General features: G+C 49.8%; 1 protein-coding gene across 1 annotated transcript in view; it reads left to right on the top strand.

The window, feature by feature from the left end:
- The first annotated feature begins 9,848 nt into the window (after positions 1-9,848).
- The window catches only part of SH3PXD2B (SH3 and PX domains 2B), a 50,001-nt gene continuing 39,708 nt past the window's right edge, over positions 9,849-20,141 (top strand). Inside the window, exons 1-2 of the mRNA XM_049776114.1 lie at positions 9,849-9,955; positions 10,066-10,159. Coding sequence (XP_049632071.1) covers positions 10,082-10,159 — 78 coding nt within the window. The 5' untranslated portion in view covers positions 9,849-9,955; positions 10,066-10,081. The remainder of the gene's footprint in view (positions 9,956-10,065; positions 10,160-20,141) is intronic.

Genomic DNA, 20,141 nt, shown 5'->3' with positions numbered 1-20,141 from the left:
CTGGACCACTGGATTCTGGCCTGCTCCCTAGCTTGGTAAATTCCTCTGCCTACAATGCCAGGCCTTTCTCCAGCTCCATGAGGCAGCACTTTTCAGAATCATTAGCCACCTAAGGTCGAGTGACAGCAAGAGAAGTAAGAGGGATGGAGAGAGACAGAGAGAGATAGAGAGGTTCAGGGGCATTGATGGTCCCCTTCCAAAGGTCTGTTCTCTCCCTTCTGACTGCAAAAAAGGCTAAAACCCAAGTCTGGGGCTCTACTGGTTCAACATCAGCCTCAGGAGCAAACTTCCACCCCAAAGAGGTGTTCAAGAACCCAAACACTGATACAGAGCTTAACTAGTTTCTTTCCCCTCCATGTAGCTGCAACTGTGCAGGGGTTTACCCTTGGCTATATCTAGCATCTTCCACTAGGGTTGTTTCTGGGGTTCAGGTATAGGATAGGGCACCTCACCACCTAAGCCAGGGTTTTCCCTCCACCAAACACTGGAGCCATCTGAGTCTGGGGCAAACAGAACATTTTCTTTCTTCTCAAGATCAAGTAGCGGTTTGGAGAGGAAAAAAAAAAAAAGAGAGAGAGAGATGCTCTCAATTTTGAGCTTGCTCAACAAGAGAAATTTCCACTCTTGCTTGAAGAATATGGAATGTGGACTATGTTGGGAGACAGATAGACTGTACAACTCCTAGTTCTGAGACAACAATAGTATGATAAAATGGTTTATAGTGATGATTCCTATAGATGACCCGAAAAGAAATGGGGAACATGTTGAAGTTCTTTTTAGTACTTCTATAGTTTTAACAAGTAATAGTAAGTTCATAGTTTTATAACCTCACTGTTGTAGCAGGACAGCCCCTGAAGAGGTTGACTGATGGAGGGATGGAGAATGAGGCCCTTTTCTTCCAGCTCGGAGCACGTGTCTGCCACCCTGTCTAGCCCACGGTTCTGAGGTGAAACGGCGCCGTTTCTCTTTTGGCCCGGCTTGGCTTCCTGGCTTTTGGATCTTTTGGCCGCATGGAGCCCAAAGGGAAGATGGCTAACAGGAAATAAGATGCAGGGCTAGCAAAATATAGCTGTGCTTGAAAGGTTGACATAGGCCACACACCTGTGGTGGCAAGGGCATGAATAAAGATGATTCTTCCTGAAGCCTGCGTGTGAGTGAATGATTTCACCTGGGCCTGGGACCCGGCCGGCTGGATGGAGTTGCAGAGCCATGTGGCCTGGGGTGGCAGAAAGGAATCCATCGCCATCCATCGCCATCCAGCACCATCACTAATTATTTTATGCAACAACTGTTAGCTTCAGATTTCTAAATTCACTGTCCTGCAGTTCCCAGGTTCCTGCCCCTGATGAGCCCGGCAGCTAGGCAGTAAAACAATTCACTGATGCCAGTGAGCTATAGACTGGCCCAAAAAGATAAGAAACAGCTGTATGGGGCGCGGAGAGATAGCACGGCGGCATTTGCCTTGCAAGCAGTCGATCCAGGACCAAAGGTGGTTGGTTCGAATCCCGGTGTCCCCGTGCCTGCCAGGAGCTATTTCTGAGCAGACAGCCAGGAGTAACCCCTGAGCACCGGCGGGTGTGGCCCAAAAACCAAAATAAATAAAAAAAAACTGAAACAGGTGTATGTGCTTGTGAAATATAGGAAATAGTCAGGTAAAGATTAATGTTGCTTTTAGCTCTGTCATTGTTTGCTGGCTCAAGGCTATAAAATAGCTTTGAGACCCTGATGGGCCAGACTTCTCCCAAAGACCCCCATCCTTGTGGGATAAGACATTTTCAAGGAGAAACAAACAGACCACCAGAATATGAGCTGAGATAAGAGTGGCATCAGAAACTTCAGACAGGGCCCGGAGAGATAGCACAGCGGCGTTTGCCTTGCAAGCAGTCGATCCAGGACCAAAGGTGGTTGGTTCGAATCCCGGTGTCCCATATGGTCCCCCGTGCCTGCCAGGAGCTATTTCTGAGCAGACAGCTAGGAGTAACCCCTGAGCACTGCCGGGTGTGACCCAAAAACCCAAAACCCCAAAAAAAAAAACAAAACAAAACAACTTCAGACAGTTTCCACACCTCAGTGGCATCTCCTGGAAGGTGAAGGAGTATGACTTTTCTGCTGCTCCAGCATAGCTCATAGGTGATTTGGGGGCACAGATGTCAGACCCAGGGTTCCATCCTGGCTCCAGCTTTTCCATTAGCTGTGTGACCTAAGCTGCTTGTGCTAGAGAAACCTCCCTCTACCTCCCTTTCAGGGTCTCCCTTAAACTCAGGGATGGCAAAGAGCTGTGCCCAGCAGACAGCAAGGCAGGTGGGATTTGAACACCAGGAGCCATTGGCCTAGAGAGGACATGAAACAATGAGTAGGGCTGGAAGAAACTTTTCTTGCCCACCTGACCATGGACAATTCAAGGACAGGGACAGTGACCCACAATGACAGAAGCAGGGAAAAGCGCCCCATACAGCTGTTTCTTATCTTTTTGAGCCAGTCTATAGCTCACTGGCATCAGTGAATTGTTTTACTGCCTAGCTGCCGGGCTCATCAGGGGCAGAGGAAACAAAAAAAGGGAGAGAGTCAAAGTGCTTCATAGGCAATCAGCAGTGCCCTAGCAAGGCAGGCTGGTGGTCCAATGGGCAGGCCCCAGGCTGGAGGCCACTTTGATGCCTTGCTCAATTCAGACCCCTGTGCATGGCCAGGAGCAACCCCTGATCAATCAGCAGAAGAGGCCAGTTTCCTCCCATTCTCCTGCTGGGAAGTCCTGGGACTGTGTACTTCAAATACCTAAGCACATTGGTGAATGGAATTTGGAGGCAAGACTCCTCCTATCCCTTCCAAACTGTTTTGAATTTTTTGTAGGGCCCAATATCAAGGCCAAGCTCTTAAAACACACACACACACACACACACACACACACACACACACACAGACAGACACTTCTGCCCCCAAATCAAACAAACCTTCAAAATTTTTGCCCTGAATTTCAAGAATTAACATTGAATTTTCCTCTTTAAGCTTAGCAGTATTATCTATCTATATAAAAATATATATAAAAGATATAAATGCAGAGGCCTCAGGATTAGTTACTTCCAAAGACTCCTTTCCTGATGCGTTCTGATTTTCCAGGTTAACATAAGGAAGTAATCAAATCTGAGCTATATGGGGCCGAAGAGATAGCACAGCAGTGTTTGCCTTCCAAGCAGCCGATCCAGGACCTAAGGTAGTTGGTTCGAATCCAGAGTCCCATATGGTCCCCCGTGCCCTGCTAGGAGCTATTTCTGAGCAGATAACCAGGACTAACCCCTAAGCACCGCCGGGTGTGGCCCAAAAACAAAACCAAAAGAAAAAAATCTAAGCTATATTTTTTCTTTTCTCTCTTTCTTTCTTTCTTTCTTTCTTTCTTTCTTTCTTTCTTTCTTTCTTTCTTTCTTTCTTTCTTTCTTTCTTTCTTTCTTTCTCTTTTCTTTCTTTCTTCTTTCCTTTCTTCTTTCTTTCTTTCTTCTTTCTTTCCTTCTTTCTTCTTTCTTTCTTCCTTCCTTTCTTTCTTTCTTTCTTTCTTTCTTTCTTTCTTTCTTTCTTTCTTTCTTTCTTTTTCTTTCTTTTTCTTTCTTTCAGTTTTGGGGTCACACCCTGCAGCGCTCAGGGTTTACTCCTGGCTCTATGCTCAGAAATCACTTCTGGCAGACTCAGGGGACCATATGGGATGCCAGATTCGAACCACCATCCTTCTGCATGCAAGGCAAATGCCTTACCTCCATGCTATCTCTCTGGCCTCTATTTTCACCTTTCTTAAAGGTTCAGACTGTGGGTACTGAAATGAGAATTATTATTTCCCCTACATGGTCAGAATTTATAATCCTCAGGTGGATTATTATTCCTTTGAGTGTTAAACTGCCTCTTCATAAAATCACCCCCATAGTCCCTTGAGGGATTGGCCCTGTTATGCCTAATCTTATAAGGGTATTGATCTGGAAGGAGGGTCAAGTCCTCCAGGCAGGGAATATCTAAACTGCAGCTTTCTGAAGTTGCAATCTCTAATGAGCTTAAACTGCAGAGTTCTCTTGGTCTGAACTGGGAAGCTGAACTATTGATGAAAAGATTCCCTGATTTTGAGAGACCAGGGACTGGCCTCTGGTCCAGTTTCCCAAGATAGGTAGATTAAGTCTTGATTTCGAGGGGGAGGGTACAAAAAGAAGTTGTGACCTGCATTGTTTTCATAAATGCCCTATACTGCCATACTTAATGTGACTTCACAAGATAGGCTTTGGACCCCTCCCCGCTGGTTACCAGGGAGACAGTTAGATACTGATGGCAGTCATTGTTCAATGAAATTTCTTGCCACACCTCGGGCAAGGACCAGGTGATTTCCTTGGGCAAAAGCATTGATCTGACTTCCTGGAGTTTGCCTCTGAACAGATATGTTGTTAGAGGTGCCATGGTGGGGGATGGAGGATAATTCTAAGTCCCAGCATTTCTACAGGAAGTAGAAATCTCATAACGTCTTCTCTCTCCCTAATTGGGTGTAACATAGCCTAATAATATTCACTGGTATTGTAAAAGGCTAAGGTTTTTGTCAAGAAATTTTGAATTTCTGTATTTCATTTTTTCCCTTGGGGCTACATCCAGTAGTGCTCAGATGATACTCCTGACTCTGTGCCCAGAAATTGCTCCTGGCAGGCTGAGGGAGCATATGGGATGCAAGGGATCGAACCAGGTTCATCCCAGGATGGCCATGTGCAAGGCAAACACTCTACTGCTGTGCTATCACTCCAGTTCCAAATTTTCGTATTTGTAACCTGCCTTTTAATGGCCTCTGTCAATTTCCCCACAAGTTATGCATGTGGCTTTGTATGCATGTAATCTTTGCATAGCTATCCTTGAACTCAGTATCTGAGTCAATCTTTTCCCAAGCCATCATGTGAGTTCCCTGACAAGCTTTAAAGCAGCACAGTGTGGTCTTGCCTGCCTATTTACTTCTGTGTACTCTCCTTTCCCTATTAGCATTTCATAAGATAATGTGGTGCCTGCAACCCTCCTTCCAGAGTGATCTAAACTATTATTTTACTCTTATAAGTCTCATCAAACCACATCTTCCATTGTAATTATTGAGAAGCACTCAAACAGGTCTTTGCTAAGCGTTAAAGTCCTGTTGGGTCCATACCCACCATCACTTCAGGTCCCAAGTTATTCAACGCAAAACAGAGAAAGAAGACCATACTCTGAGCAAATCTACCAAGATAATCCATATTCAAACGATCATAGTTTGAAGTTTGATTATTTTCCTGGTGGGAAAAAATTAGTTTCTGATACTGTGTTGTCAATAAATTCACTAAGAACTATCCCTTGTAGGAAAGGCAGGTTCATACCACATTCTCTAAAAGGCTGAAGTGGAGGGTTAGTGAGTGAGAAACCTACAGTTCCACCTTCTGATTGGGCCATTTCAATATCATTTGATTCCTTTGTAAGCCAGTATCCCCAAGAGAAACCACTACAAGGTTCTACTGATCTAGTGCCAGTAGGGGCTGGAAGAACACCAACCTCAGGGCTTTGGCTTTAACCATGGGTATGACTGGAAATGCATTTTTTGGGCCATGCCCGGTGATACTCAGGGGTTGCTCCTGGCTATGCACTCAGAAATCACTCCTGACTTGGAGGACCCTATGGGATGCCGGGGGATCAAACAGTGGTCCGTCCTGGGTCAGCTGCATGCGAGGCAAATGCACTATGACTGCACCATCACTGCAGCCTCTGGAAATGCCTCTTTAATATTTGCCTTTATTGGCCTTTCAGAATTATTAGAAAGCACTTCAGGAACTTTAAAAACAAGGCTAGAATAATCAGGCCATGCCTCAGCAAATTTTAATGTGAGGCTAGAGAATTCTGCCCAAATCTTTTGATTTTCATGACACATACAAAAATAAATAAATAATAAATAAATAAGTTCAGGAAATCTAGCACTAAAGCAAGGAATTCAACCATTCAAGCTTTCTGCTCCTAAGAAAGAGTGCAGTTTAGTGAAGAAAGCCCGAAGACTCTTGCTTTTATTGACAAGAACCAGGCCATACGTTAGGGTAGGATAGGAATTCAAGTAGGAAAGAATCCAATAATCCATGACCAGATCACACCCTAGAGTGGAGTAAGAATATTGACTAGGGTAAGACCAGTAACCCAATAGTTTTTGATTATGGGACATACACTATAGATGCTCAGGACTTATTCCTGGCTCTATGCTCAGGGATCACCCTGGTGATCCCCCCCTGCATGGGGGACCCTATAAAGTACCTTAGCTGTTCTACTAATTGTGTCCCAGAGGGCACAATTATGAACATCTGTGAGGTTTATTGGACCCCAGAGGAGGTCTCAGCCCCAGCATTAGCAGTGCCCTGGCCTGGGTCCACCCTGGATGAATCCATCCAGCCTCAGCATAGATTTTGCAGAGGCGCCTGAGGCCATGGAATCCCCAGAGGGTCATGAGACACTCTCCCTCAGACTTTCCACTCCCAAACCAGGGCCCACACTGCCACCTTCAGAAAAATCGAGTGGAAGCAATTCTGGGGTCACTGTCTGTTTGAACATTGGGGCATCCTAATTCTGGGGTGAAGGGGATGAGGTGTTACCTGGTTCATTCTGTTACCACAATCTAGGCCCAAGGCTGCAGGACTTCCTGGAAGCTGCCCTGGTTCAAAGAAGGCTCTCTGCCAGGTTTCTTCACAGCTGTAGGGAGACAGAGGCTCCAGAGGGGCCCATGCCCAAGTCCTCCTGGCTGCCTGCTCCCCAGGCTAAGCACAGCCTGGCCACCAGAGCCCATAGGCCTGGTGAGCAGAGATGTGGGGGACTTGGGAAGCTCTAATAGAGCTCTGGAGGGGACCAAATCTGGGGCCTCAAACATGTGTGGCACTTGTGTGGCCACTAGGGCAAACTCCTCAGGTTCTTAGAAAATTATTCCAACCCTAAACCCTGGCCAAAACCACCAAAAAAAGAGGCTGAACAACAAAACCTAACCCTCTGCCCCAAATAAAAAAAAATCTCACTGTGGCAGGAAAAACAGTACAATGGGGGTAGGGCATGGACATGGCTGACCTGGGTCCCCAGGATCCTCTATTGTTGGTTCACAATTTACAACTTGGTTTTTCCCAAAACAAAGATCATCCCTGGTTTCTTTGTATTTGTTTGTTTATAACTTGGTTTAACCCAAAACAGAAATTTTCCTACTTACCATCTAATCTTTTTGTTTTTGTTTTTTGAATTTTGGGGGGCCATATCCAGTGACACTCAGGGGTTACTCCTGGCTATGTGCTCAGAAATTGCTCCTGGCTCAGGGGACCATATGGGATGCCAGGGATCGAATCCAGGCCTGTCCTGGGTCAGCTGTCTGCAAGGCAAATGCCCTATTGCCCCGTCCCCGTACTTGCCATTTTGTTTTACATGTCTCAAGCAAACCTGCACAGGACTTGCTCAGGATAGGTTATTTGTCCTTACCCCTCCACCTGAGGTGGTCTCTGTACTCAATAAAAACTGCAGTTCTGGCAGGCAGCTTGCTCTCTCACTCAAGGAGACAGAAAGCTACTGGACCACTCATGATTCACCCTCAGTCTGGTTTGGATTATTCCCTGCGGTAACCCCTGCTCCAGACCTGTTTCTCCTGGATAGGATATGGCAGGTGGAACCTATACACTCTATGGCCCCCACAAGCCCCACCAGAAGCCCATGAGCACAGAGCCAGGAGTAAGCCCCAAGCTTTGCAAGGTGGGCCCCAAATCAAAAATAAATAAAAAAAAAAGATGGACCAGAGCAATTGTAGAGCAGGGGAGGGGAGCTATAATGTTGCCTTGTATGCAGCCAACCTGAGTTCAATCCCCAACATCCCAAAGGGTTTCCCGAACACCACCAGGAGGGATTCCCAAGCACAGAGCCAGGAGTAACTAACCCCTGAGCACTGCTGAGCATGGCCTTTTCAAAATCCAAAAAAAAGAAAGAAAGAAAGAAAGAAAAAGAAACCAAACTGGGCTGTAAGCCATGCATCCAGTCAGCTATTCAGGCCCCATAATGGTCGACGCCACCAACGCTGCCAAAGCCCACAGAGAAACCCACGATGCGGTTTGCCAGGTCTCTCGTCTTTCAGGGAAAACCCAGGAAGCTGATTCATACATTCCTCTCTGCCTCCCATGGTTCTGCCTTATTAGGAAGGATTGAATCCTGGGGAAGTTGAGGTGACAAATGTGGGAAGCCAGCTGGGCACCTAAGCACACGTCCAAATCCTTTGTCTTCTCTCCCAAGTCCACAGAAACCTGCACGGTAGGAACTAGATGTGTGAAACAGGCAAACCCCCAAAACGGGCACCCACAAGGTGTGTGTGTGTGTGTGTGTGTGTGTGTGTGTGTTCGTGTGTGGTTCTGGCTTGTGGTTGAACGCTCCGGCCTTGTAAGCGGGAGGTCATGAGTTTGATCTTTGATGCCTACCACAAACGCTGGGCACTGGCATGGAGTTTTTTCACTTAATTTTCCCTGCCAGCAGCTCTGGAAAATGACTCATTGAGGAGAGAAGGCCAGGAGGCATGTGGTGGAGAAAAGTGAAGGATTCCACTCACCCATTAGGTTAAAGCATGCCTAAAGGGGGCTGGAGAGATGGTAGAGCTGTAGGGTGCTTGGCTGGCACGCAGCAGACCCAGGTTCCATCCTCGGCCCCCTGAGTCTTTTTTTTTTTTTTTTTTTTTTTGGGTTTTGGGCCACACCCGGTGGTGCTCAGGGGTCACTCCTGGCTGTCTGCTCAGAAATAGCTCCTGGCAGGCACGGGGAACCATATGGGACACGGGGATTCGAACCGCTGCCATGTTCTCTCTCCGGGCCCAGCCCTGAGTCTTTCTTGCCAGTAGTGAGCCTCCTGGGTTCAGAGGCAAGAGTAGATGCCAAATACTGCGGGGTGTGTCCCTCGCCCCCAAAAGGGAGAGCAAAGGAGCCCCCAGGCACCCTTTTTCGAGCTTCTTTGCTTCTAGCTCTTGCATTTGTTTTTGTTTTACAGAGACACGTAAAATGGTATTTACTCGAATGTTTCTGGAAATAAAGAATTCTGGATGTACCTGTCATAAATTTTGCTTTACAAACGAGCAATTCTCTAACCATATTTTCCCTGCCCAGACCATGGATTAGATCTCCTTTTTATTAATATCTTTATTGAAGCCCCTTGATCACAAACGGGTTTGTAGCTCTTGCATCAGCCATGCCTTTCCTCTCCTTTCTGCCTCGGAGCCTTTGACCCCGCTTCTCCCTGCAGCCCCGGGCTGGACTGGTCAGACACTGACCCCGGGGCGTCCGGGGCCTGGAAGCCGGCGGCCGCTCCACCTCAAGGGGCTTTGGCAGTCCAAGAGCGCGGGAGGGAAGCGGCGAGCGGGCCGGTGAACGGACGGACGGTCCTCGGAGGCGCGCCAGGCCCTTCCCGGGCCGAGGAGGCTCGGCGTCCTGACCAAGGCCCGCGGCGGATGAGGGCCGGACCTGGGCCAGCGGGGTCGGGAGCGGGCCGCGGGAGTGAGCGTGCGGCAGGGCCCTTTAAGTGGGCGGGGCGCCGTGGCGTGGAGGGGCGTGGCCTGGGCGAGCGGGGCGGCGCTAGCGGCCTCGAGCGGGGCGGGGCCCAGCCGAGGGGCGGGCAAGGCTTCTCTGGGGGCGGGGTCTCCCCGGGAGGTGCGGCGCGGTGGCGTGGCCAGCGCGGAGGGGCGTGGCCTGGAGCGGGCGAGTCGGCGGTGGCGGTGGCGGGCGGGGCGGGGCCAAGCCGGAGGGCGGGGCGTGCCGTGGGCGTGGCCTGCCGGTAGGGGCGTGGTCTCCCCGGGGGCGGAGCTTGGCCAGTCGGGAGCTGGCGGCGGCGCGGGCCGGGCCTGTAGCGCGCGCGGAGCGGAGGGCGGCGGCGGCTGGCACCGTGCTGGGCCCGCGCTCCTTCCTTCCTTCCTTCCTTCCTTCCTTCCTTCCTTCCTTCCTTCCTTCCTTCCTTCCTTCCTTCCTTCCTTCCTTCCTTCCTTCCTTCCTCCCTTCCTTCCTTCTTCCTTGCTTCTGGCCTTCCTTGCGTTCCGTCCGCGCTCGAGCCCCGCACCCGCGCAGGAGCGGCCATGCCGCCGCCGCGCCGCAGCATCGTGGAAGTGAAGGTGCTGGACGTGCAGAAGCGGCGGGTGCCCAACAAGCATTATGTGAGTGCCCGCGCCCCGACCCCGCGCCGGACACTTCTGCGCCCCCGGGGCCTGGCTGGGGCCGCGCCGCCCGGCTCCCCAGCGCCGCCTGCCCCTCCCTCCCCGCCCTCCCCACGCCCGCCCCCGGCCCTGGCCCGGCCGACTGGCACCCTGGCCGGGGGCAGAAGGCCCCGGGCCCCTCGCCGTCCCCGGAGGCCCCCCGAGGCCCCCGAGGCCCCCGAGGCGCCAGGGCCCGACCCTCCTCCTCCTGCAGTCGAGTCCCGCTCGAGCCTTCGCACCTTTGCGCCGTGGAGAGAGACCGTGTGACGCCGGCCTCGCGCACTCCCTGCCCTCAGCCCCAAGAGTTTTGGGGCAAAGTTTGTGCTTTCTTTCCTCCAGGTGTCTGGGGGATCTTTTTTGCAGCCAGCTGAGCCCAGGGGGGGAAATGGGCCAGCAGAGATGTGGAAGGCTGAGGCTCCACGATGGGAGGGGTGGACTCTGCGGAAAGGGGACCGGGACGGGCAGGGTTCTGCAAGGTGGGAGAGAAGAAGCGAAGGGCACCCACAGGTGGGGAATCGCCTTCCCCGGTGCCCCAGAGCTGACTTGTCAAATCCTGGGTCCCTGGGACATCTCGGAGGTTCTGGGTGCAAGGGGGAAGGGGTGCGGGTGCAGGCCGACTCCTGGGAGGCCTCTGCCTATGGAGGAAAGAGAGAGAAGGGGACACCGGGGTCCCTGGTGGCGAGAAGGGGCGGTGTCCAGTTGCTAGAAGTTAGCCAGGAAGGGGAAAAGGGCTAGAGGGAGGGAGAAAAGCTCTAACAAAGAAGTGGGGAACAATGCAGAGCAGGAGGCAGGCGTTGGCTGCTTAAATTCAGCTTTGGGCCTCCCTGCCAGGGCCAGCCGAGGGCTCTCTTGCTTTGAACGGGCTCGTTATTCTCCCAGAGTGGATCTCCGGGTGCCGCCTCCCCCCGACATAGACCCCTCAGCTCCCCTCCCCCAGCCGCCCGTCGAATTCTGGAAGGAAGGAGCCAGGACCCGGGGCACACTGCTTGTGCTGAGCGTGTATTGTTATTGGCTGGGCAGCCTGTTATTCAGCCTGGCCAGACGGTAGGAAGCTATTTCCTGGACCTGTGGCATCTTTCAATAGAGTGAAGTTAGGGGTCTGGAGAGAGTACAGCCTGTGGGTGAAGTGCCTTGCACACAACTGACTTGGGTTTGATCCCTGGTTCTCCATAAGCTCCCCCAAGTCCTCTAGGAGTTATCTCTGAAGACTGAGCCAAGAATGAGCCCTGAGCACCTCTAAGAATTAATGATAATAATAATAATAATAAATAGAACAAAGTTACCCTCAATTCTAGCCCCCCACTTGTCTTCACCTTGTCCCATCTCCTACCACATTTGGAGGCCAACTGTATAAAATGCTGCCCAGTCGTTTCTTCTTTGAGCCTGTTGTATGAACCTTTGAAGAAGGTTCTTCCCAGCATGTCCTTGATAGGAAGTGTGAGACTTGGGCCAAGCAGACATGGGTCAGCTCGCCAGGGGCCTGTCCCTCTTTCTATTCTGGCCCTTCAGATCCAGTGGCTCATGCCCATTTAACAGATGAGTAGGCTAAGACCCAGAAAGCCAAGGTTGAGGTCAGTCAAGAGCAGTGCACAGAGGCAAAACCAGGCTTGACTTCTGGTTTTCGGGTCATACCCTGCAGCACTCAGGGCTTACTCCTGGCTCTATGTTCAGAAATCTCTCCTGGCAGGCTCAGGGGACCATACAACATGCCGGGATTCAAACCACGGTCCTTATGCACGCAAGGCTAATGCCCTACTTCCATGCTGTCTCTCCAGGCCACCAGGTCTGACTTCTGAACCCAGCTGCTTATGGTCTCATGAGTCCTGCTGGGTGTGGCCCCCAAACAAAGTGCTGTTTTGCTGTTTCACAGTTTCCCAGGTCATGTACACATACTAAGCCCGGTCCACTGAGAAATCAAGAAACATGCCATTGCTTTATCCCCTGTGGTTGCTCTGTGGCTTTTCTTTCTCCAGACTCAGTTCCCTATAGAAAAGTTGCTGCCAGGGTGGTAAAGGTCTTTCTGCTTTCAATTCGTCCCCAGACAGATTGAAACAAAAATCTCTCAGTGCACGGACCTGGTTTCTGGGCTCATGTGTTGGCCTCAGTTCTTGCTTGGTCATGCGGCCACTTTTAAATAGAGGGTTTCCTCTCTCCCAGCTTCATGTGAGGTGCCTGCCTGCACCCGGGGAACAGGGGGATTAGGGTCTTCCGAATGGTGGAGGAGGTAGTGTGATGACTGCCACTCTGCCCCTGTGATGTCTCTGTCTCTTGAGTGAGGGATAAACCAAAGTCACATGGTGGATTTCACCACTATACTTGGTTTTCTGCCTCTGCTTTTGCTACTCTCGTGATTCAAAGGGACTCCACTCTCTTCCAGCCAGCCAGCTTTTGGTTTATCCCAAGAAGAAGGGTAACAGTTTTATTGTTTGTTTCTATTTGTTTTGAGGCCACACCCGCCTGTGCCCAGGGCTTGTTCCTGGCTATGCATTCAAGGATCACTCCTGGTAAGCTCTGGGAACTATATGGGATGCCTGGGATCAAACCTGGGCCAGTCTCATGCAAGGCAAGAATCCCTACCCTCTGTACTATCACTCCAGCCCCAAGGGGTGTCAGATACTTGAGCTATGTCTACAAGAGCAGAAAAAAAGTCTCTTCCTGGGGGCTGGAAATCTGGAAGGTCTAAACTCACTAGAAATTACATCCCACACCCAGTTTTTATTCTCCAGTTGTTGTATTCCCCTCCCCCCCACACACACACACATGCTGGAAGGGAAGGACAGGAATGGGGGCTCTAAGTGCCACCCTATTTGGTATCCTCCTCTTTCTGAGAGCACTGTGAGATACTATAAAGTCCTGAGAGTTACAGGCATCTGCTGTGTGACTTCAGGCTGGGAATTGTATCTCTGAACACTACTTCTACCATCTACTGCACCTTGTGACTACAGCTACTTCCCTCCAAGGTAGAGTTGCTTGTTTGGGGGACCATGCCTAGCAATACTGGGGCCTAAAGACTTCTTACTGCAGGGATGTCCAGGGATGTCAGGAGACCTTGTTGTGAAGGAGACTGAGTCTAGGGTTCCCACATACAAAGCTCATGTTCCTGCTTTTGACACATCAGTACCTCCAGGGAATTTTTTTTTTTTTTTTTTTTTTTTTTTTGGTTTTTGGTTTTTGGGCCACACCTGGTGACGCTCAGGGGTTACTTCTGGCTATGCGCTCAGAAATTGCTCCTGGCTTAGGGGACCATATGGGATGTGGGGGGATCGAATCCGGTCCATCCTAGGTCAGCACGTGCAAGGCAAACACCCTACCGCTTGGGACACCGCTTCAGCCCCAATCTCTACTCTTTTTAGAAGTAATAAGAGGGGCCGGAGAGATAGCCTGGAGGTAAAGCGTTTGCCTTGCATTCAGAAGAATGATGGTTCAAATCCCGTCATCCCATATGGTCCCCCGAGCCTGCCAGCAGCGATTTCTGAGAATCAAGCCAGGAGTAACCACTGAAGGCTGTCGGATGTGACCCAAAAACCAAAAAAAAAAAAACAAAAACAAAAACAAAAAAAAAAACAAAAGAAGTAATAAGACATGGCCAATGTAAAGTTCCCTCCGACAGTGTGCCCTCCCCAATACCCATGCATTCCATCCCCCAAATCTCATTGGATTGCATTTGGTGTTTGTCATTCCTATTTACTTAGTTTTGTTTTGTTTGGTTTGGCTTGGTTTTTGGGTCACACTCATCAGTGCAAAGGGTTACTCCTGGCTCTATGCTCAGAAGTTGTTCCTGGCAGGTTTGGGGGACCATATGGGATTCTGCATGCAAGGCAAATGCCATACCTCCATGCTCTCTCTCTCCGACCTGTATTTACTTAGTTTTTAAAATTAATTTTAGAGGCTGTAGCGATAACACAGTGATGGGGTATTTGCCTTGCACACAGCCGACCTGGGATAGACTCGGGTTCAATTCCTGACATCCCATGTGGTCTCTTGAGCGCTGCCGAGTTGGCCCAAAAACCAAAAAAACCTAAATAAAATTGATTTTAGGTTTTTGGTTCACACTTAGTGGTGCTCAGGGTTTACACAGGTCTTTGCTCAGGAATCACTCCTGGCAATGCTCAGGGACCCTATGGGATGCTGGGGATTGAACTCAGGTTGGTTGCATGCAAGGCAAGTGCCTTACCTGCTGTACTATCGTATGACTCCCTTCTTACTTTATTTGGGAGGGCATTGTTGGTGGTGCTCAAGGGACCCCTGGGGATCAAAATCGGAGCTTCTTGGAGGACAAGCTAATTCTCTGTCCTCCGAACCATGCACTTTCTGTTTACATTTTTAAAACTAGTAGATATTATTTTTCTTATCTAAACAACTTTATGGGTTGTGAAATTCACCCCTTGTAAGGTATGGCCTACTGAATTTTAAGCAAATTTTATCAACTATTCTACTAGAGTTCTGTAACCACCGTCACTTCAACTTCTTATAACATGCCCTCCTCTCACTCACTCCCAAAAGATCACTGTTTGCCACCAGTCTCCTTCATGCTTTTATTTCACACACCTTTTTATTTTTATTTATTGGGGATGGGAGTGGATGAACTGCACCCCCATTGCTTGGGGGTTCTTTCTGGTTCTATGAGCAGGAGTGACCCCTGGTGTTGTTCTGGAAAACCACATGTGGTACTGGGTATCCAACTGGACAAGATCCTCACCCTGGTACTATTTCTTCAGCCTCATGTACCACTCTGTACCCCTTCCTTGTACTTGGATATATTAAAGTGATATCTGATTCACAGGAGGTGTAGAAGGGATATGCAGGGGCACTTTCAGGACAGCCCCACTTGTCCCTTGCATGTGTATCCCAGGTGGGTCACAGAATCCACAGAATCCATGGCACAGTCTCTGAGCTCCCTCACGGCCTTGCTAACACTTCAGGTCATCAGGCTTCTTCATATTTGCCCATCAGGCCGGTGTCAGATCATGCCTTGCATGGAACTGGCCTCCATTTCTCGGCTATTGCTGAGGTCGACATTTTTCATACCTACATGTTTACCGTTTGCACTCGATTTGTGCTGCAGCTTTCATGTACTCGGCACTCAGATACCAGATTTTGCTGTTACTTTCTCACATAGACCTTCCTGCATTTGTCTAGAGGTCAAGGGGTGGCACTGTCTGGCCTTCAGAACTGCATCCTCTGTACTCCTGGTAAGACAGAAAGGAAGCCAAGAGGTCCCCATTCGGCCACATGCCCAATCTCTGGTCAACTATCAGTGTTCCCTGGTCTGTCCCCCTCAGAATGAGACTTATGATCGCTGCCCTTTCCACGTGAGGTTTCTGAGGGCTGAGCACGGCATTGAGGCTAGAGAGCCCAACGGGCACCTTTCATCCCTAGTCTCCAGCACTGCAAGGCATCCAAAACAACACTGGAAGTCACCCCCAAGTACTAAGCTAGAAGTAGTCCCTGGGCATCTCTGGGTGTGACCCCAAAGCAAAGAAAATTAACAAAGTCAATTTTAAGCTCAGTTTATCAAGACAGCGGAGCCTGCCTGTCATAGAGATATCACAGAGCGAACTAGCCGTTTCATTTGTACATCAACCACAACCAGGTCTGCCCTGTCCACTTGTGAGAATATATGTCCCGGAGCACAGAAGTCCAACTGATCAAATCTGATTCTGTGTGTATGTGTGTTTGTGATTTGTGCTTTGCTTTGCTTTTCAGATATGCTGCAGTGAACGCATATTTCTGTTTTCAGTAAAAACACAATGTGCCAGAAAGCTAGAACAACAGAGAAAGCACTTGCCTGACAAGCCATTAACCGGGGTTTCATCTCCAGCACCACTTAGTGTTCCAGGAGTGACCAGGAGTGACCACGAAGCAGAGCCAGGAATAAGCCCTGAGCACTGCTGGGTGTGGCTCCCCAAAGCAAAAGCCCTCCCAAATAAAACCGAAACAAAAAGAACATAGTGAAACCATGCCAGGAGCCCCCAAAGAATAGGAGGCTTGATTTCACTTGCTCTGGGTAAGGTCTGAGTCTGGTCCTACATGACAGATGTCCTAGGTAGAATTCACTGGGGGTAACTGAGATGAGCTGACGTGAGGATACAACTTCGGCTTGATGGAATGGGGGTGATGTGGGCAGTGAGAAACTCTAGACAGACATGGGAGGCTTCAAGAGATCTCCTGCCCATAAGACAGATGTGGGGGCACCAGGACAATGAAAGGAGGGAGGGAGAGCTTTGAGGACACAATGAAAGCCTATTGGGCTTGTGAAGTTAGAAAGGGGATTAAAAACGTTTTGGGGTTTTGATGTCACACCTGCCAATCTGGGCTTACTCCTGGCTCTTTGCTCAGGAAGCACTCCTGGTCGGGCTTAGGAGAATCTATGGGGTGCAGGGGATGGAACCCGGGTCAGCACATGCAAGGCAAGCGCCCTTGCTGTACTATCACTCTGGCTCAACTTCAGCATTCATTTTCTGCCCAAAACTCAACAGTAGCTTTTGTTTGGTTGTTTTTTTTTATCCCACCTGGAGGTGCTCAGAGGTTATTGGTTGTGCTTAAAGGACCCTGCAGTGCTGGGAATTGAATTTGGGCCTCCTGCATGCACAAAGCCTGAACCCCAGCCCATGGTGGCAGCAGCACTGCCTCCAATAGTTTTTTCTTTCTTGCCATTAAAAAGCATTATTTTGGGGCAGGAGAGATAGCACAGGGGTAGGGCATTTGCCTTGCACACAGGACAGACAGTGATTCAGGACAGATGGTGGTTCGAATCCCGGCATTCCATATGGTCCCCTGAGCCTGCCAGGAGCGATTTCTGAGCACAGAGCCAGGAGTAACCCCTGAGTGCTGCTGGGTGTGACCCCCAAAACAAACAGACAGACAAACAAAAAGCCATTATTTCTTGGAGGGTTCCCTGGGTCTTAGCCACCTTATACTTTCTGTGGATACAGAGCTGGTTCTGTGGGCCTGTGAGTTATGGTGGATTGATTAGTATGCAAGTAACAAAAACAAAAGAACTAACATCAGCACCTGTAAAGTATGAAACCATTCTAGCAGTCTGCTGCAGTGTGTGTAGGCAGTGTGCAGTGTGCAGCTTTGAAGGGACCTGGCGGTAGGAGGTGGGAGTGACTAGGTGAGCTGACAGATCTCATCACAGACAGCTTCTTTGACCCTGGGGCTCCCTTCAGCCTCTCCAGGGGCCTGGTTCAGGAAGAATGAATCCCATTGGCTCAGCTGGATCACTTGACTGCCCATTGGACAGGAGATGTTGAGGGACAGAAATGGCAAGTGGAGGGATTGGGAGTCTGGTTTTAGGAGATTGGGGTGCGGTTGTGGAAGAAGGAGAGCCTGAACAGGTAGACACCTCTTAATATCTGCTTTCTGGGAACTGTTCTTAGCCTGTTTCACAAATGTGAGGATCTGAGGTTTTGGAAGAAGTGTGTGGCTGAAAATGGGGTCCAGTGAGTGGACGCCCTTGGCCTGAGGACGCCATGTGCAGTATTCCGCCTCTCCAAGCAGAATTGCACACCACCCCCGTTCCTGCTGACTGACCACGCTGTGGCGTCACCATTTCCTCCATCCCAGCCAAGGTGTGAATCAGCAGCCCATGACTTCAGGCCACCCTTGGCTTGCTGGCCTGTGGCACAGATGTGGGTTCAGTATCTGTCTCGGGCCAGAGTAAGGTTTCCTTTGTCCTCACCCAAGTCACCATTTGTTTTGAGTGTTTTGTTGAGGCCCAAGAGCTATGATATGGCCTGGAGAGGTAACTGGGGGCCAAACTACCCAATCCCTTCTGGGTCAAAGGGCATACGTACTCTGGGGTCACAAGGAGATGGGGTGCTTTGGGGCTGACTTAGTGTGAACAGCCCTCTGGCTCATCACGTCACTGTGGTTGCTAGGTGACAGGAGACCATTGATACATGTCGCTGTCTCAGGATTAGATTATTGGTCAGTCCCCAGATAGGTTTTTTGATTGCTTTAATAAAGGTGTGTGTTTGCAAATGTATAGTCACACTTGTTTGGGAAAGCATTTTGCAGTCATCCTTGTTTAGGAGCGTGTGTGCTTTATCTATTGTAAGTCATTTTGGAAAGGGACATAGAGAGGGCTCAGCCAATGGCCAAAAGAAGCCCATGGGACCTGCTAGAGAACAGATGGCTCATTGAGGAAGTAACTTGGTATCTCTGTGCCTAGTTTTTCCTTCTTTGAAATGCTAGTTAGAACCTTCTGAGGGTTATTCCACCAGGAGCTCGTGGCCATTTCTAACAGTGCCGAATCAACAATACCTATTATTTCTTTTTGTTTTTGGGGGTTACACCCAGCAGCACTCAGGGGTTACTCCTGGCTCTGCACACAGAAATCACTCCTGGCAGGCACAGGAGACAATATGGGATTCGAACCCATCATCCATCCTGGATTGGCTGCTTGCAAGGCAAATGCCCTATCACTGTGCTATCTCTCTGGCCCCCATACCTGTTATTTCTGATTGCTACTATCATCATCATCCTCACCTTGCTAAGGAAACACAGCTCTTTAGGGGCTCTTTAGAGGCCACATCCAGTGTTCAGAGTCCACATGTGGAACATTGCCCAGGGTCACTCCCAGTGGTGCTTGGAGGACCATGTGGTACAGAGGATTTAACCCAGGCTTCCCACATGTGATCCCAATTCTTGGATCCTGTCCCTGGTCCAGGAGTTGCATTGAAACAAGCAGCCCTACATGCTCTGTCACAGGCAGTGGGAGTCAACCAATTGGTGAGAGCAAAGCCACATAGATTTAAGGTATAGCCCTTAAATCTGAAGTAGCTACCCCCCCAAGATTTACATACATGTGTAATGGTGTGGTAATTCAGAGTTGGAAATAGCTGATATGTCGGTGATGGTGTAATTAAATAGGAAATACATATTGTCTTACAGTGGCTGGTTAGATTTCTTTAGTAATACTGTGTCCATGGGGCTGGAGCAATAGCACAGTGGATAGGGTGTTTGCCTTGCATGCAGCCAATCTGGGGTCAATATTCGGCATCCCATATGGTCCCTCAAGCCTACCAGGAGTGATTTCTGAGCCAGAGCCAGGAATAATCCCTGAGTGCCATCGAATGTGGCCCAAAAACAAACAAACAAGTCAGAAATGCTGTATCCAGAGTTGGGGACATGATTCAAAGGGCAGATGCACATTCTTGGCCTTGGGTTTGAGTTCCAGCACCACCAAGAGACCCCCCTTAGCACTCCCATGGAAGTAGCCTCTGACCACTGCCAAGTGTTAATCCTCCCCTAACTAACAATACCCCAATCTAAACATAGTTGGAGACCAGAACTAGAGCACAGCAGGTAGGGCACTTCCCTTGCATACCACTGACTGGGGTTCAATCCCCAGCACCCCAGCATGCCATATGGTCCCCCGAGTTCTACCAAGAGTGATCCCTGAGTATAGAACCAAGGGTAAGACCTTAACACCCTGTGTGTCCCCTTTCCCCCCCCCCCCCCCGCAAATGAACAAAAGTATGGCTTTTCAGAGATTTTCTCCCCCACGATATGCGGATGTGCTTCCCTATTATAACAGCTGGAAAGAAAGCATCATAGAGAGGGCGGGATGCTATCACAGGTGGCAGGTACACACACCTAGTGTGCACAGGGTTCTGGGATGGATCCCCTCACCTCTTAGTCTCCTGAACAGTGGAGTGTTAAACCCCCCCCCCCCCAAGTCATCATATGCTTTGTGATCTTGTTTAGTACCAAGCTATGTCTAGGACAAGGCATGGAAGTTGTCTGCACGGTGTTGGCACCTTGCGGGTAGCAGCTGGATGGAAAAAGTTCCTTCTTCCTGTTTTTTCTGTGTAGAGACCACACTCTGAAGCCCTTCCCAGCTTAGTGCTGGGCTATATGCAGTATCAGAAATGCATGCTGGGACTGCCTGCATGCAGTGATTTCATGGTTGCGCAACCATCCTCATGACTCTGCC

The sequence above is a fragment of the Suncus etruscus genome, chromosome 6, assembly GCF_024139225.1.
Source record: "Suncus etruscus isolate mSunEtr1 chromosome 6, mSunEtr1.pri.cur, whole genome shotgun sequence".
In the NCBI taxonomy this organism is placed as follows: domain Eukaryota; kingdom Metazoa; phylum Chordata; class Mammalia; order Eulipotyphla; family Soricidae; genus Suncus; species Suncus etruscus.
The sequence above is the reverse complement of the archived record's forward strand: the minus strand, read 5'-3'. Positions and strand labels throughout refer to the sequence as shown.